The following is a 16,235-nucleotide window of genomic DNA, read 5'->3' as shown; positions in this document are numbered from 1 at the left end:
GGCGAAAGCAGGGTTAGAATCCTCTTCATTTATGAGTATTTCCATTTCTTTCATTTACAATGAGAGTATCTCTATTTCTTTCATTTACAAAGAAAAAGACATAAAGAAGTTTAAAAAAATTATAAAATAATTAAGAGGGATGCTAGGGACAATTGCTTATGAACTCTCGTACAAACACTCCCTTGTGTGGTAAGCAGTGTTGTCTTATTTTTTTTCAAAGACAAACAGTTTTTTTTTTTTTTTATATGTATCCCAATTACCAAATACTTCTTAGAGCGGTGCTATTTAATGGGAAAGAAAACATCAAGACATTATCACTAATGGTTTGGAACCTATGAAGCACGGATACGGACACAGACACTGACACGTCAACACAGCTAATAATTTGAAAACTCGCATAATTCAGTGTAATTATAAGTGTCGGTGTCTTCTTGGTGTCAGACACGACACGTGTTCGACACTGGGACACACCTAATCCGAGGAGTGTCCATGCTTCATAGTTTGGAGCCGTCAGAAGGAGGCCTTTAATATAATACATGGGTAGCTGTCAAATAATAAGGTGGAGAAATGCAAGGTCGTGATGTTCTTGGGAAATTATTTCTCGGGAGAAAGTAACATTTTCCTCTTCTTATTCTGTCCATTAAGAAAAGTTGGAGAGTGGATAATAACCAACTTTTTATTTTATTTTATGAAAAACAAGCACCCCTACTATTATGAAAATGAGAGGTAATAAATTAGCAAAAATGGGTGACTTCAAATTTTCTGAAACTATCTGACCGTAGAGAATGGTGGGTCACCGTGGGTGTTCTTGGTGGAGGTAAAATAAAATGGGTGTTTTGTCTTCTATTAGAAGATTACAGTTTGGATTTTGCTGTGTTGTGGTTTATAAGTGAAAGTGAACTGAAGCATTGCTTTGATCCAATGCCTGCAGTTAATTTGACTGCAGTCAAATCATAGTCCTTCAAAACCTAGTAGTACCCAAAACCCTAAAACTAAACCCTCCACTCACCTCCGCAATGGCTATATACACTGCTCTCCGTCGCGCCACCACCGCCGCAGTCCCTCTCCTCTCTCACCGTGTGTCAGCAACTTCCAACAGAACCTTCCACAGCGCAATCGCCGTTAACCTCTTTCGCCACAGAGAAACCACTCATTTTGTACCCTCTCGTAGCTTCGCGAAAACTCCCGCAGATGATACTCTCCTTCGAGTCCTTGACACTGAAATCAACTGTGCTCTTGAGGATAATCAAAACGTTGCGGCGAACGTAAGTTTTTTCTTACCCTAAGTTCTTGATCTTTTAGTGGTTAAAAATACATACCACTCCAATTTTGTTTATATTTCACTCCGTATGTTTAAATGACCTATTTTATAAGTCTGGATTTATATTTCTCTGTCTTGGATTCCTGCGTTTGTATTTTGCAATTATTTACGTGTAGGATTTAATATTACATATGAATATTTTATGTCAACACATTTGCTTTTGATATTAACTGTCATTAAGTTCTCTGTCACTTTTGTGTAATTTTTCCAGCTTGAATTTCCTTGTGATTTTCCTTTTGAGATTGTGGACAACCCTGGAGAAATTTTTTCAACTAAAAAGACAATTTGAAGATGAAACTATCACAGTTCAAGTTAACGTGTATCCTCAACTGAGTGAGGACGAGGATGACATCGAGAAGATTGAGAATAAGAATTATAGCAAATCTTTAATTCCTTTGGTTGTGTCTGTTTTCAAAGGAAATGGAGTGTGTCTGGAGTTTGGGGTGACTGTTTTCCTTGATAAGGTTAGGATTAATTGGTTGTCATTAAAAAGCCTGATGAATCTGAAGACCAGCTGGTAGACGAGGAATGTCGATTCAGGTAAGCATTTTAATTTTATCAAATGATAATGTCTCTATGTTTCTGAATGTTTGTTATTTTTTGCAGTGATTTGGATGATAACCTGCAAGAGGCTTTTCACAAGTATCTCGAGATCCGAGGGATAACACCCAACCTAACCAAATTTTTGCAGGAATACATGTTAAACAAAGACAACAAGGAACACTTGGTGTGGCTGAAGAACCTGAAGAGCTTCATTGAGATATGAATGTGAAAAAGAAATGCTTTATATAACTATTGAGATTATGATATGAGAAATGTTGATGACGCCCTTGATTTTATTAGTTTAAATGCATGTTCTGTCCTGTATTATGATCTGAGGGTTACTTGAGGATGCTAATAATTTTTGAATGTAACTTATGTTTATATTTAACATGAGGAAGGCAATCAAACAAACATATATATACTCAAATTTGTCACACAACAGGATAGAAGCCGCGATGTAAATAATGGATTGGTTACAATAGAAGGTAATGTTAGTACAATAGCAAAATAGTGATGCCTGCATAAGCAATAGTTTTTTATATTTTGATGCTTTTGCTATTCTGATTTGAGGTTATTAGCTTCGAAAACAATATAAAAACAGCTTCCTTGATGAGCTTATTGAATTTCCTTTACTTTTCATTTATCATGGTTCCAAAACATAAAAAAGAACCAAGATGAAATATCATTAATGAAACATATCTTTTCTGCATTCTTCGTCCAATATGGTTTTAGTGATATTTTGCACCTGTGTTTCATCAAACCATCACCTTGCATTGTTTCATTAAGCCCCAAAGATAGTTGCTGCCACCTAAAAATCTTCACCTGCTTAATACCACTCCATTTACATTATATTCTACTACTAAAGCTTAAGTTTTAGTGTTGTTATTAATGAGTTCTGTTTGTTTAACAGGAGAAATATTACTAACTATAGTTTTTAGGCAAAGAATACAATAATTCACAATTACAGACCTTAGCAGAAAAATAAAAGAGCTGAAATATATAGGACAAAAATTTGTTGTTTCTATTTGATTGTATGACTATTAAATTGTATATATAATTGATGAAGCGAAAAATTCCAATCCTCAAAAATTCCCTAAAATTTGGATTCTTTGGAAGATTTGGAAAGAAATTAACAACTCAGCACACTATTGAGTCATGATGTTCAAAAGACAGACTCTAGTTTTAACCAAACGCCTAAATATGTTCTCTAAACCATTTTCTATACTTTCAATTGCATTCTCCAAAGCCACAAATCTTTCATGTGCAACATTAGAACCTTCACTTGAAAGGGTTCTTAAATATGCTTCGACACACTGCAATTCATTGAAATTCTCCATGTTCTCTTCACATGTTACCCTCTTTTGCATCAACTTTGTCACTTTCAACCATTTTGTTGCCTTTGACTTTGATGAAGAGCCAACCAAGAAAGACAAAATGGATTGAAAGATAGAGATGTTCATTGCAATCACCTCTCCGAGAACTGTAATCACTGCAACAAGGTCTTGATGATCTTGATTCAAAAGTGATGATGCTCCAAATTTAGTTTCCATATGTTTTAAAGATGTGATCAACTTTGTGACATTCTTCTTCATTTTCTTTGTGAATAATTTATATTCAACTACACTTGTTTCGATGCTTGAATCTCCCTTTCTCCTTCTAAGAGCGGAGTGAAGTGATTGAACATTTTCTTTAATCTGTAACATGGTGTCCCTTGTGATGCCACATATATCTAAAAGTTTCACCGAACCATCCAACAACTCTTCCACAATTTTCTCACCTTGATGGTGAGAAACGGCCTTTTGTGTTGATGACATATGTAGAAGATCCTCCAATGAAATATACAAATCTTCAAGAAAGAAAAGGCCATTGGTAATTGAATCAGATGTGGATGTTGATGTGGCTTCCCATGTCTTCATTTTTGTTAACTCTTGTTCAATTCTAGTGGTGCTTGGATGAGATTGAGAAGGAAAACTATTTGAGCGAACATGGTATTTGCTTGCCATCTTAATTGCTCTTTAATTTGTTGTTTGTTTCTTTTTTAGTTCTAAGAAAATGGTAAAGCTCAATGTTTGTGTGGTGTTACCAAGTGCCTGACTTTCTCTTTATATAAGAGCCATTCATGATCGATATTGGTTGCTGATTATTAATTTCATATAATAAGTAAATTAATAAAATAGTTATCACTTGTTAATCATGGTTTAGAGCATGTGGTGCCTGCATGGATTTCCCTTTGAATATGGTAAGCATGTCATATGTCTACCCAACATTGTGAATATGTTAATGATATTGCATGTGATACTCTGCAAGATGCTATGATATTGAAATTGGTTTAAGATGCATGAGGCATATTATTAACTATATAACTGGCATGTCTTCCTAATGTTGGCAATCAGAAAACCTCATTAGTCATCAAAAATTATTTAGACCATTTAACATGCCACTAGTGCATAGACTACCAATTAATCCATTATTTTGTTCTAGCAAACAAAAATTGTAATACTATATAATTGACATTGTTGTCCATATTTTGATCATATCCCACAAGATCTGGATCTCATCCTTCTAAAATCCATTCTTTAAACCATTTCCCAGTTCTAGCTCCTCAAATATGAAACATGCCAGGCAATAGATACATCTGAAGCAAAAATGACACTTTTTTTTATTAGAAACAAAGTGATTAATGAGGTTTTCTGTTTAGTAACACTTGGAGGACATGCCAGTGGTATACACCTCAACTCCATTACATTAATCACCATCATGACATGTATAATAATGCACAATAATGTTTGGCACAAATGTGACAAGGTTACCAAATTCTAAGGAAAACTCATAAAGCCACCACATGCTCACATAGATTAAGAAAGGTTTGCTGCATGTGCTGTAGTATTATTTGTTGAATAAAATATCAATTACTTGCTATTATATAAAGAGAGAGTGTCAAGGACTTGGTAACAATTACTACATGCATAATTATAAACATTGAACTCGAGCTTCCATCTGCAAAAGAAAGAAGTAGCCATGGCAAATAAGTACCGTATTCGCTCAGATAGTTTGGTTCTCATCCTAGTGATATTAAAGTAGAAGAGAAGCTAAGAAATCTCAAGAATGTTCAGGCACTTTACTCTGCTCTTAGAAGGAGAAAATGGGATTGAAGCATCGAAAAAAGTGAAGCTAAATATAACTTCTTCTCAATGAAGATGAAGAAGAATGCTAGGAAGTTGATCACATCATTTAAGAAGATGGATGGAGAATTTGGAGTATCCCCATTATGGAATGAAGATTATGAACTCAATACTTTGATTAGAGTGCATAAGGCAGTTATTGTTACAAGCATGTCTATCTTTCAATCCCTTTTATCTTTATAGCATTACCTGCTTCAAATTCAAAATCAACCAAATGGTTAAGGAAGGCAAAACTGATGTATATAAGAGGATAAATATCATGTGAAAAGAACTTGGAGAATTTCAATGAGTTAAATGTGTGAAAGCATAACTTTAAGCATTCTTCTAAGTGATAGTACTAATGTTGCGAAGATTAAGGATACACACGAAAGATCGGAGGCTTTGGAAATTGCCATTGAAAATTCAATACTTCATATGTTGAGTCATTCACGAATATTACACTTTTAAGAATATTAAAATTTAATGCTTCATATGTTGAGTAATTCACGAGGAAAATTTAGTAACAAGTAATGATATGTAACCCTCAAAAAAAAAAAAGTAATGATATGTAAATCAATAGAAGTAAATAGCAAAAAAGCAAGTTCTATTGTCAAAATAAAAAATAAAAAAAAAAGTCCCACAAGAAAACTCCACTCGTGTACACACACTTTCCTAATCTAGAGGCCTACTAATTTGCACATACACGTCACTTCAATTATTGTACACATTTCTATATTTTAAGACCTCGAAGTTGGAAGCCAACTTTGTTAAAAAATCAGATGTTTTGGCCTGCAGCTCCTTCATATTGAGACAACCTACTGCACAAATCAGAAATATGCAGCAGCAATATTTATAATTGAAATGATGGGGTAATGTGGCAGCAAAGGAGGCAAGCTAATTGGTGACTAATGAGGTTTTCTGTGCCAACACTAGAAAGACATGCCAGCTATATTCATCATGCATCTCAAATTCATTTTAATATCATAAGTATCTTGCAGAATATCACATGCAATACCATTCACATATTCACAATGTTGGGAAAACATCTAACAAGCTTACCATATTCAAAGGGAAATTCATGTAGGCACCACATGCTATACACCATCACTAACAAGTGCTGTATATTTTATTAATTTCATTATCATATGAATTTAATAATTATCCACGAATCAATATGATGAATACCTCTTATATAAATAGAGTCAAGACCTTGGTAACATCACACAAACATTTAGCTTTACAATTATCTTAGAAGGAAAAAAAAAAACAAATTAAAGAGAAATATGGCAAGCAAAAATTACCATGTTCGCTCAAACAGTTTTCCTTCTCATCACATCCTAACTCCACAAGAATAGAACAAGAGCTATGCAAGATCAAGACATGGGAAGCCACATCAACATCCACATCTGATTCAATTACCACTGGCATTTCCTTTCTTGAAGATTTGTATATTTCTTTGGAAGATCTTCTCAATATGCCATCAACACAAAAGGCTATATCTCACCATCAAGGTGAGAAATTTGTGGAAGAGTTGTTGGATGGTTCAGTGAAAGTTTTGGATATATGTGGTATCACAAGGGACACCATGTTACAGATTAAAGAAAATGTTCAATCCCTTCACTCTTCTATTAGAAGGAGAAAGGGAGATTCAACCATTGAAAAAAGTGTAGCCAAATATAAATTCTTCACAAAGAAGATGAAGAAGAATGTCACAGAGTTGATTACATCTTTAAAACATATGGAAACTAAATTTGGAGCTTCCTCACTTTCGAATCAAGATCAAGACCTTATTGCAGTGATTACAGTTCTTAGAGAGGTCATTGCAATGAACATGTCTATCTTTCAATCAGTTTTGTCTTTCTTGGTTGGATCTTCATCAAAGTCAAAGGCAACAAAATGGTTGAAAGCTAAGTGACAAAGTTGATGCAAAAGAGGGTATCATGTGAAGAGAACATGGAGAATTTCAATGAATTGGAATGTGTGGAAGCATCTTTGAGAACCCTTATAAGTGAAGGTTCTAATGTTGCACATGAAAGATTTGAGGCTTTGGAGAATGCGATTGAAAGTATAGAAAATGGTTTAGAGAATATATTTAGGCGTTTGGTTAAAACTAGAGTCTGTCTTTTGAACATCATGACTCTATCTTAGGGATCTGAAGAGGATTGAAATTTTTTGCACATTCAATCTGTATATAGATATTATGTATACAATTCAATAGTAATACAAGCAAATAGAACCAACACATTTTTGATCTATACATCATCTCTTTTTATTTTGAGTTTTAAATTTTAAGTTACAACTTTCCTCTAAAGTCTAAAATTAAGAAATTTTAAGCTGCATCTAAACTACTGCACTTTGAATACAAATCCTTCAAAGCACTTTCAATACATAAATCTGACTGCATTCCCAATTTCCACAACAACCCAAGACGGAAAGATCAAGAAGTTTGAAATCCCTAAACATGTAAAAGCTCCCCAAAGGGAAGCATCTCGATTCAACAGATTATGAAAACTTCCCAAAGCAAACGACTGCATAACTTAAGAGGTAGCATATAACAAAACTCGGAAACAAAAATTATAAATCACTCTCCATTTCTCGAAAAATTAAACGAGGATCTAAAATTACCAAGGAAATTTGCCCATATGAGAGACATCACCCAAAGAAGAAAAAAAACTTCGCTCAAAAGCAGGAACATGCCAATATACGATTAAGAATTATCAAAGTTAAACTTAATGACTTTGCCTTGATAGGTTTTGTGCTTGGGGTTGTAGACCGCCATCTTTAACGCAAACCACTTCGCGTTGTCTCAAGACTCGTGATTGGGGATTTGGGGACCGTCAATATTCTATCAAGGGCTTGCTAGCCCTCTACAAAGGCGTATTGGCCCTTTTTCTAAGAGATGGGGAATATTGAATGCTTAACACTTGGAGATTACAGGAGACTTGACAACCTCGATGAAGTTCCCCAACGGTTCCAGTGGGGAACCCCATATTCTTTGATATCAAAACCGTTGTTCTCACTACTCTTAAGGAGGATAAATTATTAGGTAAGGAAGCAGAGGAATGCAATGCTCATCTGACACACTTCTTAGAAGCCTACAACACTATCAACCCAGCTGGAGTTTCAGAATCCGACAAAAGGTTTTGTTTGTTTGTCTCCTCTCTAAGTGGAAGAGTGAATGATTTCCTTAATGCACTCCAAGTGGCACCATAGCTGCTTGAGACCAATTGAAGAAGGAATTCCTTAGTCTCTTTTTCCCAACATCAAAATACTTGGAGAAGAGGCAAGAGATTTTCAGTTTCAAACAGCAAGACATAGAAACTTTATATGATGCGTGGGAAAGATTTAAGTTGTTACTCAAGAAATCTCTAGCTCTCAAATTTCATGAGATGGATGCTACACAGCTTTTCACCAATGGTGTGAAGCCTACTACTCGAACGATCCTTGACGCATTAGCAGGAGGTACCATAAAAAATAAAAAAAGTTTGAGAACTCTGAGAGCCGATCGATAACATGTCCTTAAATGAATACCTCTCCCAAAATGAGGAAATGGTTGTTCAAAAGAAGCAAGAAGTTTTAAGCTTGAAAACACATAATGCCTTGCTAGCAAGAAGTGAACTTCTAAGTATCCTATTGGAAGAATAGCTAAAATGTTGGAAGCACAAGAGGTGACAACGTTATCATAATGGTGTAGTTTGTGACTCGTGAGCAAGCTGATGAAAACAGTGTTGGAACTTGTGTTGGGGGTCTGCTGCAATAACTTGACCAAGAAGATGATGAAGATGAACATGATGAAGTGTGCACATAAATTCCAAAGATTGTTGTATATCTTGATTGTTGGGAAGATGTTGCTGTACTTGAAACCTGAAAAGTTTAATAGTTATGCATGTAAAACTCAAAGCGCATGGGGTTACCACACAAACCTTTAGGTTCGATTCACCCCACCAATAACTGTATATTGGATGCAATAAGGAATGACCGACGAATCCCCTTCAGGATACTATGAGTTCCTTGACGTGTATTGCACAACCACACCAAGCGAATCTCCTAACAATATTTTACAGATTTATGGTTCCAACAATTCACTCATGCATTAGAGAATTGATGGATGATTTAGTGTAAGAGAATGAGGGAGAATTATGTTGTTAATGCAATTATGTGTCTGTCAAACTAATGCCAAATGCCAAGCATTTATAGTGCATTATATGACCCTTCACATGAGAGAAAACACCCCTTTGACTTGAATCAATGTTATGATGGTTCATTAAGCACCCTTTTGTCAAATGTTATGATCATACACACTTGAATCAATGCTAAGGTTCATTAAGCACCCATTTGCCAAAGGTTATAATCATATACACTTGAATCAATGCAAAGGTTCATTAAGCCCCTCTTTGCGAAAAGTTCCAATGTATATGAATGATTCTTATGAAGAGTTGCAACTTTTGGTTCTAAAGTGATTCCATTATTTTGGAAATCACCAACAAACAGTTCATGTCTTCCAACAAGTTTAGGGTTATCTGAGGAGTAGATTAAATACATGGGTGCTTATACAAGACAACAACAAAACCCTTACAATTCCGGTTAACCAAATTGTCAAAAAAATTCATGGAGAGGAAACAATAACCTCCCATCGCCATAAACAACATTACCGTAACATGGCTAATGTTGAAATCAAAAGTTCATTTTTGGAATATTTTAATTATGGGCATCATGCTCATCCATTATAGTTAAAACTCTATAAATTAATAATGTCAGGACCGAAGAAATTTATTAATTTAGAGAGTTATTAATTTATCGATAAATTAATAATTATTAATTTAAAGAGTTTTTAAGTAATTATACTGTACATACCAAACAAAAAGGAAAATTAGTTTATGCCTCTTAAAATTACGTTGCAGCGAATCTTGGGACTCAACGTAAATTAGTAACTATTGTGTTCACATGCATTGGAGGTTATTGGAAGATTTTGACTCAATTAAAAATTATAGTTGGGGTTCGGCATGTTTGGCAACCCTTTATCGAAGCATGTGTGACGCATCAATAACGGGGAAATATTCAATGGGCGGGTGTGCCATACTTCTACAAGTGTGGGCATGGTCTCGGATCACTAACATCTCTCCAACATCAAGCATACCAGCAACTTACCCATTTGCAAATAAGTTTACAACTATTTTTAGTTTGAATGTTTACAAATATTTATTATTTTATTAATTTTGGATTTATTTTGGTAGGTGGTTGCAACCTCGAATGGACTACACACAATGCCCTTCCCATGATATCCAAGATTATCGAAACAAGATTGACCACATGCAATCTCACAATGTAATATAAATAAACCATTTGTACTCACTTGTAAAAAAATTTCCTACACTAACAAACATATTATGTTTCAGTTCATTTAGAGGCCTTATCGTGAATTTCAACATAATGTTAAAGGGGATAAAACAATATGGTCGGTGAACACCTATTTGATATGCTTCCATGTAGTAGATATGCACCAAACAAATAGAGTGAAGCTACAATTTGGAATCCCACAAGACACACCACCAGAACCAAACCCCATTGAGAAATTTCATCTTAAAACCTTAAAGGTCGCCGACAATTATCCTTGGCAGGAATTCCTTCAAGAAGTGTTAGACCATTGGGTTATGAAAACAAATCATGTGTTAGGAGAGTCCACTTTTCCCTTTGAGCTTCAACCAAATCACCATGACAACCTACAGTTTCGACGTGTCTATAAGGATGTTTTATTTCTTTCAGAGAAAGGACTAATGAACAACCCTACTGAACAACTAAACCACCCAATCACACCACAACCACCAATCCACCATAACCACTCAACACAACTCCAAACCTACCCAACACAAACAACATTCCAAAACAACCTTACCCCCCCCCCCCCCCCACCTTATCGACCTAGCTTTAGCACTCCATCAATCACATATGACTATCACCAAACTACCTTTGCCCAAAATTTTCAATACAACCCACCCCAATATCAAGGTCCAAATCCAACAACTCTTCAATACGGTGAGTTCGAAAACTTCCCACCCTCACATCTTCAAAATCTCCCACCACCACCAACACAATCACAAACCTCCAATGTCCCTATTAATTCTCCAATCAACTTAACTGATTTTGGTTTCACAAACGAAACAATTCAATTTTTGCAAAGTGGGTGTGACGACGACCCACAAAATGTTTTGTGATGATAACTCAATGAATAATTTTTGGGTTGACACATCAATGTCGGCCATGTTAATGAGTGGCCCGGGTCAAACAAGTTCTTCCGCGTTACCACCACCCGAACCAACCCAAAGTCAAAGTGAGAGTTACAATGAAGAAGAAGAAGATGGGGACGAAGAAGACGAGGAACCAATAATTCAACAACGAAAGTCCTCTCATGTGCCAATACCTAAAACATGTGGTACGGGCAGACATAAAATAGTTAGAAAAACTAGAAAATAATGTAATATTTATATTTAAATACTTTTCATTGTAATATTTTATTTAAATATCATTTTATATAATTATGTTGTTTTAATTTTTTTTAATGTTCAATCTATATTATTAAGTTATTTTATATTATTTCTATTTAATAAATTAATTTAATAAATTTTAAGCAAAAAAATTAAACAAAAAGAATTAAAAGAAGCTAGCAGGATGGTGCCAGCTGAGATGGAGCTACCCTAAAGGAGATATTACATAATAAGCCAAAAAAAATTTAAAATCGAAAAAAAAGGAGGTAGGATGGCTCCATCTGAGATGGAGCTATCCTAAAGGATACATGGTGCCATCTCAGATGGAGCTATGTAAGGGAAAATGGCAAAGTAGGGCATATTGGATATTTTTTTTCAAACTAGGGCACATTGGATTTTTTTTTGGAAACTAGGGCCTGCAAAAAAAATTCTTGTGCTTGGGGGTTGTAGACCGTCATCTTTAACTCAAACCACTTCGCATTGTCTCAAGCCTCGTGATTTTGGATTTGTGGACTGTCAATATTCTATTAAGGGCTTCCTAGCCCTCTACAAAGGCGTATTGGCCCTTTTCCGAAGAGATGGGGAACATTGAATGCTTAACACTTGGAGATTACAGGAGACTTGACAACCTCGGTGAAGTTATTCAACGGTTCCAGCGGGTGCCTGATGAAGTAGTTTTGCATCAAAAACAAGATAAGTATTTGTATCGTCTCCACAGGGATTAGTGCGATATCACGGATATTTCAACATCAAATATCATTCTAAGTAAAAAGGGTGATTGTTTGTTTGAATTTACAACTATGTTAACTAAATGCAAAAAGTAAAAGATGAGATTAATAAGGATTGAAACTTGTTAGGAGTAGCGTTCCTTAACCAAGCGTCACACGTAAACTAATGATCCATACGAATTCTAGCTTTATAAACAACATTATCACAATCAATTCTAAACTATCCTTCGTGTCCAAAGCGATATAATTAATTCTAAGGTATCGTTTAAACATTCGTGTCCAAATCCCTTAAACGATAACAAAGTCGATCGAATAACCTAATCGACCGTGTCCAGCCTGATTAAGTATCCGAAAGCATTTAACTCTTGATTATGGTGATTATCACAAGATTAACAAACTTGTCAAGAATGATATAACCTAAGATATATTGCTACTCTAGCTCTAGATTCAAGAGTTTGTGTCCAAATCATCTTGAATCTCATTGAAAGCATTAACACAAGAATAACAACAATATTGAATATAAATTGCTAGAATCATATTTTGCAAGATCAAAAGATTACATGTTAGCAAGAATCAAGTACCTCTCATCCCAACAAAGAGTGTTTAGCTACACATCATCATGGAAGCCTTGCAAGGATGGATTGAAAAGGAAGGAACCATTACACTTGTGATGTCTCAACAAAGGAATAAGGATCCAACTTCCAAAATCACTCTCACTTCATATGATCTACCCTATTTTCTCTCTAAGATATTACAATGAAAACTAAGAGAAAAGCTATATAAAACTAACTAAGTTCTAAGACTATCTAATAATTTTCCCTATTGAACTACTAATATATATAATAAAGCAATCCCCAAAATATCTAAAAATAATATCTAACATAATATCTAATAATATCTTACATAAATATCTTACATAAATAGAAAGTGGGCCACTTGAGTGAGGCTAAACTTCTATTTTAAAGGGCTGAGTTTTTTACACCTACGCTAATAGCGAAATATACGCTATTAGCGTGGTTGGTCGGCCTAAGTTCTGGCCAATTGCAGTGTGCCACGTTGGTCCTTGACCCTGTTCTTCACCCTTGGTACGCTAATAGCGTAGTCTTCTGGAGCTTTTACGCTAATAGCGTAATTTACGCTAATAGCGTATTTCTTCAAACCCAGATTCTGCTTCGCTCCAGGTACGCTAATGGCGTACCTCTCTGGCCCAATTTCGCTAATAGCGTGGAATACGCTAATAGCGAATTCTTCAAAACCAGCTTTTGCTAATTTGCACTTTTTCATGATTTTTGGTCTTTGATCAGTGTCTTGAGGATAATTCCTCACTACAAAAAAAACACGTTATTTCCGGCGGCTAAATTTGGCTTATTGCGGCGGTTTTAGCCGCCGCTATTAACGAGACTGGCGGTTCTCAAAACTGCCGCAATTTTTGCTGCCACAAAGTTTAAAATGGCAGTTTAGTGCAAACCGCCATGTAAACTGCCATAATACGCGTTGGTGATAACGGCGGCTAATTTATCGAGTAAAACGGCGGTTTCAGCAGCCGTAATGTACAATATTTCAACAAAAAAATTAGAAATTAGTGGCAGTTTGAACTGCCGTAATATACGATTTTTAAAGGAAAAAAGTAGCACATAGTGGCAGTTTGAACTGCCGTAATGGTCATTTCATTAAATAAAATAAAAAACTGAAATTGCACTGAAATAACACAATTACTAGTAGTAATATTAATTATTTTCATACATAAACTGTGATATTACATAACTATAAAATCTGTAACTGAATTTATATTGTATACATGCACTATAGTTGAACTTCCAACGACCTCTTCATACTTGCTCCCCCCTCTTGCAAAAAGTTGTATTCCTCATAAAGGAATAGTCCCCTGCAAGTTAAAGAGACAATCACAAAACTACTAAGCATTAAAACTAGTCACCATAGTTAGTACAATCACCATAGTATATTTCAAGAGCTGCTGATGCTTCAAAATGTATAACCAAAAAAATAATATTGACATACTATGAATGGGGGATGAACATAAAGTTATCAATTCTAGCACCAGGTGACCTAAACAATATCAACACTAATAGAACAGAAACACTAAAGTTGTATGGAACAAAATAGAACACAAACTCTAAAATAATCAATATGATGACAATATAATCACTTTAGTTATAGCCAAAACATTACTTTAACTGTAATCACTTCAGATTGCAAATCCAAAACCCAATAGAAAGCAAATTCCAAGAAGAGGTAAATAACCAATACCTTAACGATCACTACCAATTGATGGACCCCCCGCTCTCTCCTAGAAACAATGGGCAAAATAATAAAACATAGTCACCTACTAGATAAGTTCAACACAAGAATGTTGATGGAAAAATAGAAATTATAAAGGTATAGCATAATATAGGGAATTCATAAAGGTATCAGGAATACATTTCATACCTACTGCACAGTCTTCACTGTGATTTCTCACGGCAATTTTGGAGGTGCTGACAGTTGAAGGAGTTCTATACTTCTATGGGACGAGCATAAAGGAAAGTATTAAAAGTATAATATAGAATGAACTAAAGTAGTAGCTATGAAGTGAGGAAAAATAAAGCACTAAACTAGTGGTTATAAATGCTAACTAGTAAAAACATGAGCTAATATATTTACAAGCTGACAAGAACTTCATCACAGGAGAATATAACTGATACAAACAGAACAAAAAATCAAAATCCAAACACTAAAGCTAACAATTTCAGAGATCTGCAATGTTCACTGAACTAAGCAAAATCAATTACAGATCATATAAAAACAACATTAACTACTTTGACAATTAAAACATAAAGGGCTAGGAACAACTTGCCAATAATCTTTCATTTCTTGTAGTCAATTCGAACAAAACCAACCATATAAATCAACTTTTCTACATTCATTTGTGTAAACGTGAAAAGGAGAAACAATAAGTTTCAACATAATAGGAAGCAAAAGAATCCTTCTGAAAACAGTATGAACAGGTTCTATTAGATAATCATCGGGCAGGATGCATTCAAAATCAGTAACTGAAAGGAAACATAATATGTAGCATTCACAAAAACCTTTCTGAAATATATCAGTGCCAAAATCAATACAAATATCACCAAGTAACATGAGTTGTGAGAGAACCCAAAAAATTATATGTTGTGTTTGGTTCTATATTCAGCTCAAGTGGGTCTATTTAAGTACACCTTGTTCAAACTAGTAAATACATGTCAATTAGATGTAAAGCAGCAACACACAACATTATAACCCTGTAGGCTGTAACTACAATTTTTTTTTTTTGACGTTATAACCCTATAACTACTTGCTGCAACACAAATAAGCTAATTTATGAACTAAGCAAATTTAACATGAGAATTTCATTAAAACCTAATTTTCTCATACTAATCACAATACCCATTAATCTCACATGATAATTTCATTAAAACCCATTTATCTAATGTTGCATAAACCTAACGATTTTTTCAACTGAAAACTTCAAAACATGCTTCAATCTAAACTAACTCTGACAGCACATATGGTTAGAAATAGACAAATGGAGAAACTCCTTTTTTTTTTTATTTAAGAGATAACAAATCTAGAATAAAGAAAAAAAATACCCAGATCAGTATCAATTTCAATTTTTTGAGATGCAGGGGTTTGAGAAGGAATGGGCTCGATCTGGAAAAGTGGTTCGATTTTTGAGATGCAGGGGTTTGAGAAGGAATGAGCTCGATCTGGAAAAGTGGTTCGATTAATGGGTACGATGGTTTGAGATGCAGACAAATAGTATAGAAGGGTTTGATATCTAGATCTGTGGAGTAGAAGAAAAGAGTTATGGAAAAATAAGAATAAAAGAAATACAAAAAGGTATAAAGAAAAGTAATAAAAGGATAAAGAATTAATGAAGAAAAATTGGAGGGATTTTTCCAAAAAAAGAGGGGGAAAAGAGGATAAGTAAAATGTGAATACTGGCGGGTCAAAGTGCCATAAT

The 16,235-nt window shown here is 34.7% G+C and overlaps 1 protein-coding gene, 1 long non-coding RNA gene and 3 pseudogenes across 3 annotated transcripts; 3 read left to right on the top strand and 2 right to left on the bottom strand.

Annotated features, from left to right (window-relative positions):
• Window positions 1–1,016: 1,016 nt before the first annotated feature.
• On the top strand, window positions 1,017–2,224 carry LOC146920257 (uncharacterized protein At2g39795, mitochondrial-like; annotated as a pseudogene).
• Window positions 2,225–2,864: 640 nt separating this feature from the next.
• LOC146920256 (uncharacterized) lies at window positions 2,865–4,132 on the bottom strand. The gene has a single exon (XM_085710714.1). The coding sequence runs from the start codon at window positions 3,865–3,867 to the stop codon at window positions 3,010–3,012; it is 858 nt and encodes a 285-aa protein (XP_085566840.1). The 5' UTR covers window positions 3,868–4,132; the 3' UTR covers window positions 2,865–3,009.
• A 514-nt stretch (window positions 4,133–4,646) lies between these two features.
• LOC146920255 (uncharacterized) lies at window positions 4,647–6,024 on the top strand (annotated as a pseudogene).
• A 176-nt stretch (window positions 6,025–6,200) lies between these two features.
• Window positions 6,201–7,303, top strand: LOC146920254 (uncharacterized; annotated as a pseudogene).
• Window positions 7,304–13,937: 6,634 nt separating this feature from the next.
• Window positions 13,938–16,235, bottom strand: LOC146920253 (uncharacterized). 2 transcript variants are annotated; one of them, XR_015010716.1, is made up of 3 exons: window positions 14,684–16,235; window positions 14,504–14,582; window positions 13,938–14,120 (listed from the first exon to the last, which is right to left on the bottom strand). It is a non-coding gene; the product is annotated as an uncharacterized LOC146920253 (long non-coding RNA). The 2 variants fall into 2 exon arrangements; XR_015010717.1 differs by having other exon boundaries at window positions 14,504–14,543; window positions 14,684–16,222.

This window comes from Medicago sativa, chromosome 5 (genome assembly GCF_051527215.1).
Source record: "Medicago sativa cultivar Bolivia chromosome 5, Bolivia_mono, whole genome shotgun sequence".
NCBI lineage: Eukaryota > Viridiplantae > Streptophyta > Magnoliopsida > Fabales > Fabaceae > Medicago > Medicago sativa.
Note: the sequence above shows the minus strand (reverse complement) of the source record. Positions and strands in the feature narration are given on the sequence as shown.

Bases quoted from the DNA above. Each gene is read 5' to 3' on its own strand.
- LOC146920256 (XM_085710714.1), bottom strand. From the start codon at position 3,867: ATGGCAAGCAAATACCATGTTCGCTCAAATAGTTTTCCTTCTCAATCT.